Raw genomic sequence first — 6000 nt, forward strand, 5'->3', positions numbered from 1 at the left:
GTGTAGCCTTGGCTGTCCTAGCATTGCTTTGTAGACCAGGCTGGGCTCGAACTCACAGAGATCCGTCTGTCTCTGCCTCCCCCAGTGCTGGGATTACAGGCATGTGCAGCTGCGTCGGGCCACATCATAATTTTGTAACAGTGATTAGCAAGCCTGGGTTTCTTTGGCTGCATCCTGGACCATGGAGATGCTACCTACTTTGCTGGATACTTTAAATGGATTATAAGTGTGTGAAGCACTGTTTAGGCTACAGAGATCTGTAGCTGTGCTGCTAGCAGTAATAGTAGTAGTAGTAGTAGTGTCATTATTAAGCAGTAGAGGATAAAGAGGCTCTATAGTCCTTTCCGAGTGCTCCCTGTTGATTTCTACCCTGTTACACACATTCCAGAACCTTGGTAACTGGTTAACACCTCTCAAGCAGACTCTCCATCTAATTAGAGCAACTGGATGAAGTTCTTACTGTACAAAACGCTGCTCAGCAAAGGTTAAGCCACCCGAAAGACCCCCGGAAGAAAGTTCTGCATGTATAACGAGACTGTATAATAATGCCTTTGCCGTGGGTTTTCAGCTGGTTTCTTAGATCCCTTCCAATCAAGTCTTAAGGAGCACCCCCTGAGCTTTAGGTCCACGTCTAGCACATTCCTAGATGTTACAGCCAGATCCCTCTAGAACGTCTGACAGAGGAGGAACTCCAGGCCCAGGAGACAACTGCCTTTCGGTGACTCTGAAGACATCCTGGAATCACCCGAGACAAGCATCTTAAGCCGTCTAATCCAGCATCCGGAAAATGAAATGAATAAGTTGCCAGGCAGTTTGTTATCATGGAAAATGGAGCCTTTGTGTCTTATAGACCAGGATTCAAATTCTTGTTGGGTGGCCTATGACATGTATTTCCTTGGAAACATTGTTTAAGATCTATCTTCAGATCTCCATCTACAAAAGAATAGCCACCTTGCCTGTTTAGAGACAGGCTGAGATATAAAAGATTAAATGAGCCAGAGACAAAAGTACATCAGCTATTTGAATTTCGGTATTATTATTATATGCTGATAATTGTGTCAAAGACTGACTGTAAGCTACAGAAGCTAAATACTACTTATTTCCCAATTTTTAAATGTTTTCTGAGCACTTTGCAGGTAGGTCATTCACTGACTGCCATGATTCCTCAATGGGAATGAGAGACAATATTCGTGTATGTAAGGGATCTTCCTAAATCATGGGCCGTGGTTGAGTGGAATAAGAAATAAACCAAATAGTTATATAATCTCTGATCCACATGACCTGAAGAGAGAATATGACAGTGATTGCATTTGTTAAAATGCTTCTGTGATGCTTCAGTCCCCTGAGAGCTCTACTGTCCTCTTCTTGTCACATCACCTTGGATCCAAGGAGTCAGGTTGTTAAAAAAAGAAAGAAAGAAAGAAAGAAAGAAAGAAAGAAAGAAAGATCTTTTTCAAAGATCAGATGTTCCAACCAATCAGAGTCCCCAGAGCCTGGATGGGCACTGGCTCACAGAGGGCCCGGCATGCCGTGAATGAATGATTGAACAAGAAAAAACGACTTGATTTCTGCTCTGGAGTTTGCCAGTCTTTTTTTTATTACTGTTAATAACTTTGGCTTAGTACTTGAAAGAATCACCAGACACAACTACCAAATCAGAGGGGGTAGTTCTAAAATAAAACACTAGTTCTATTAACATTAGTGAACACACACACACACACACACACATACACACACACACACACACACACTAAATGATGGGTGGCAGAGACGCTATTCTGAAAACTCAGGGTCATGTTCACCGACTTCCTCTTGAGAACGGATGGAAAAGAAAAGCGGTTGATATAAAGAGGCCTGCCACTCGAGTCATTAGCTCCCTTTCTAATGACGTTCAGTTCCGTCATTAGTCTTACTTATCCCCATATTAATGATGCCAAAGCGGTCCATGTGGGATAGCTGTGTCTATATATCTGTGTCTGTCTGTTCACGCGGGACCTTTTCCTTACACAAAACTCAGCATTAGCATCGGTATGGGCCTCTGTGCGGGTGATGGTGTATACGGGTAGTACAGGTGTGTGCACGTATGTAGAGGCGTGCATGCATGTGCGGAGACCGAGTTGATGTTGGGTTATCTTCACCCATCACTTTCCACCGTATTAGTGTTACTGCTATTAAGACAAGGTTTCTTCACTCACTGTTTGAGGTAGACAGGCTGGCCAGTAAGCCCCTGGGATCTGCTAGCCTCTGCCTCCTCGCTACTGCAGTTTCTGTCTTATGCAGGGAAAGGTTGAAGCTGAGTTCCATCTGGTCACAGCAGAAGAAGCCGAGAAAAACCCTGTTGGGAAAGCTCGAAAGGAGCCGGAGCCCTTGGCCAAGCCTAAGTGAGTATAAGCTGGGTCGTAGTTGGGAACATGGCGCATGCGCGCGGTCTTTGCAGCACCGCCTCACCCCCACCCCCACAAGATTTCCTGCAGCTCCCCGCCTTTTCCTGTTACCTCACAGAAAACTCAGGAGTCGAGGGCTGGGTGATTTAGTGCTGTCCAACCTGTGTAGTTTATCGTTTCTATAGGTGAAAAATGCCCCCAAGGTCAGAGACCATTTGCAGATGGAGCAGGGCCTATGTAATGTGCTTCCCCGGCATTTCTAGCGCCCTTCATCTATCTGCTCCTCGTGTTATGTGCATGTGCCTACCTAACCGAACTTACAGGATTTAGCGTTTACACACTTTATTGAAAAGTTTTGCCTCATTGTCATAGTTGTTCTAATTAGGATTTTTGAGGACAGTACAATGTTCCATAGGCTTGGCGGCCATCATCAACTTGGTCTTCAGCCACAATCAGATAATGAACTAAATTTTGCCACTTTCCGTTTTCTTTTGAATACAGAGAAAACATTTTCTGTATGATACATTATTACTTTAAAAAGTAAATGCCCAGAAACAGTTATTAGATAAATAATGCTACTTTATTGAACTTGATTCTTGGTTACATAGCCATTTAAAACAGAATGTACATGAGGTATGTCCTTTCTCTCCCCAGACCAATGGTGTATGATCTTGTCCCTATACCCACATTCCACCCCACGATGCTAGGAACATCATAGGTGCTTGGCTACTCATTAATTCAAAGTTGTGTATTAAAGCACCCATTTAAGACTACTTGGCTCACAGAGACCATGGCAGCACACACAGGGTTTGCACAGGTCCCAGTGCTGAGAGAAGTGGACATGAGTCCCAACTCTAGCCAAAAAGGCACCTACAGTTGATATCCACTTGCAAAAGAAAAAGCAGTTTTTTTCTAATTGAATCTCACTTGGTACATAAGGGTAGGCTCCATGCCAAGTAGTAGATAGGAACACAAAAATGAGCTCAGTGGTATTTTTGTACTTTTTTTTTTCTCCTTCCTGGGTCTTTTGTTTGCATACTACAGTTTTCAGTTTTGTGCTTGTGCTGTGTTTGTGTGTCTGCCTGTGCCTTAGTTCTTTGTTTGCTTGTTTGTTTTAATTCTGGTTTGGTTTTTTTTTTTTCCTGTTGTTTTCTAAATAGAAAAAGAAAGAAAAGGCATAGAGTCAGGCGGGTGGGGAGGTGGGGAGCATCTGGGAGGAGCTGGGAGAAGTGAAACGGTGATCAGAATATATTGTATGAAAAAGATTCAATTATAAAATAAATAAAAATAAAAAGTACTTTGTGTGTGCAGAAAAGAAATATGAGGCATAAGCTCTGCCTTCCAGGAGCTTTCCATTTATTCAGGAGAAGGAGCACGGAGACTCATAAAATAGTTATGAGACTACAAAAGAGAAATACTCTGTGCCAAGAAAGAAGGTCAATCGCAGTAAAGCAGGAATTTAGAGTGGGGACCCCTGCTGGACTGAGGCGTTCAGGGTAGATTTCATGCAGAAGGTGGGCTTGAGGCCACAGATGGCAGGATGGAGGGTGTGGCCTTCAGGCTGGGCTCCGGCTCTATTCAGAGCAACCTTTAACACCATGAAGGACCACTTGGTAAGCTGCCCTAACTCCTGTTGCTTTAGGCAGAGTGCACCCCCCCTCCCGTACCCTACCCTCCACTTCTCAGAGCTCTCCTATGAGTTCCCCCCAGAAAAACAGCATCAGACGTGCTTCTTGGGAGGTTGGGACTTCTGGCTGTCGAACATGACCTCTTCCCTGCCTTCCTCCCTAGCCGCCCGGACACCTCCTTCTCGTGGTTCGTGAGCCCCTTCAAGTGCCTGTACCACCTCATCTGGAAGAACTACAAGAAGTACATCATCATCGCTTTCGTTCTCATCATCCTCATCGTCTTCCTCGTCCTCTTCATCTACACCCTGCCCGGAGCCATCAGCCGGAGGATCGTGGTGGGAGGCACATAGGGGCCACGGACACCGGCCTCCTTGCTCTCCTCCGCTGTGTGTGTGAACCTCTAAGACTGTGTGCCGTGGGAGGAACTGTGGTGATGCTAAAGGGACAGGATCAAAGGACCCAATAGCTGCCCCTGTGTCTTGGGACAAATCAGGTCTTCTCTAGAAAGACTGGACTCTGGCAGCCTCTCTCTGCCTCAGCCTCTGCTGCCGTCCTTCGAACCCCTAAATCCCAAATCTTGTTTCTACCCACAAGTGACCTAAAGCAATGACTCTTTCACTCCAGGGTAATCAACAGTGACCTCAGATTGACTTCAGTAAGTCTTTCTTCATGTAATAGATTCTATTTTAAAAAGATTAAACTCTGGACCTAAAACTTTATTAGAAGCACCATATTTCAAATAAAATTTCTTAGTCAATAGACTAAAATTATTCAGTAAATTACTTAACATGTCCCAAATATCATTTGGTTTTAATTGTCACACTTACAGGGCACATTCACTTCCGGGATATCAAATTGGCTTGACAAAGGCGTGTACAAGTCATCTAAAATACTCCATTGTTGAAATGCCCCTGAAGCAGTGTTCTCTACCAGTGAACCCTTTGGCAAATCTCTGTCTCCAAATATATTTACACTATGATTCATAACAGCAGCAAAATTACAGTTATGGGGTAATAGCAGAATAGTGGTATGGTCTGGGGTCACCACAACAGGAGGAGCTGCATGAAAGGGTGAAATATGAAGGTTGAGAGCCACTGCTCTCTATTGACAAAATGCAGCCAGGTCACTTTCAAAGTCAGCTGAGTGTGTGTAGTAGCAATAGTGAGCTGTGAGAAACTCACTTTCATTTGCTCTGTGGCAGTTTCCCAGTGGAGTACTCATGACTTGTCTTAAGACACATGACCTGGGCCTGGAGAGATGGCTCAGCGGTTAAGAGCACTGACTGCTCTTCCAGAGGTCATGAGTTCAATTCCCAGCAACCACATGGTGGCTCACAACCATCTATAAGGTGATCTGATGCCCTCCTCTGGCCTGCAGGTGTACATGCAGGCAGAGCTTTGTGTATATAATAATAAATAAATAAATCTTAAAAAAAAAAAAGACACATGACCTGTAACTAGGTGCATGTGGGGAGTCAGGGCAGGCTCCTTGCCACCCAGTGGCAATTCTCATTTGCTGGGTGTACAGCCTTCCACTGAGTGTTGTGTCCCCACCAGTCAGACTATGCTATGAATGGCCAGTGCTGCCCCTGCTCATCGCTTACCCAAGCAGCAGGTGAGCCTGGATCTAGTGTGAGTCTCAAGGACAGAATGTAAATGCCTGTCTGAGAAACAGTAGCTTATTCACTTGACAGATGGCAACAGTGTGTCTTGAAAGGATGCGCCTGGTGTCTGCAGCACACCCCTATGCTATATCCTATCTACAGTGGGGGTTGAATGGAGGGGCCTCTTTTCTCAGACATAGCGAGGAAATAAAGGAATTGGGATGTTTGGCCTCAATCCTTTTGTAGGACTTTTGGCCCCATAAATTTTTCTTCTTCCTATCACCAAGGGTCATTTAGAGTAGTACTGTGGAAACTAAGCTGGAGTGTGTGTGTGTGTGTGTGTGTGTGTGTGTGTGTGTGTGTGTGTGTATGGAAACTATAGACA

The 6000-nt window shown here is 44.7% G+C and overlaps 1 protein-coding gene across 1 annotated transcript in view; it reads left to right on the plus strand.

Annotated features, from left to right (window-relative positions):
- FER1L6 (fer-1 like family member 6) overlaps positions 1-4731 on the plus strand; it is a 114352-nt gene extending 109621 nt beyond the window's left edge. Inside the window, exons 39-40 of the mRNA XM_084749401.1 lie at positions 2281-2381; positions 4176-4731. Coding sequence (XP_084605527.1) covers positions 2281-2381; positions 4176-4362 — 288 coding nt within the window. The 3' untranslated portion in view covers positions 4363-4731. The remainder of the gene's footprint in view (positions 1-2280; positions 2382-4175) is intronic.
- The last annotated feature ends 1269 nt before the right edge of the window (positions 4732-6000 follow it).

Source organism: Acomys minous, assembly GCF_964271855.1.
Source record: "Acomys minous genome assembly, chromosome: 12".
In the NCBI taxonomy this organism is placed as follows: domain Eukaryota; kingdom Metazoa; phylum Chordata; class Mammalia; order Rodentia; family Muridae; genus Acomys; species Acomys minous.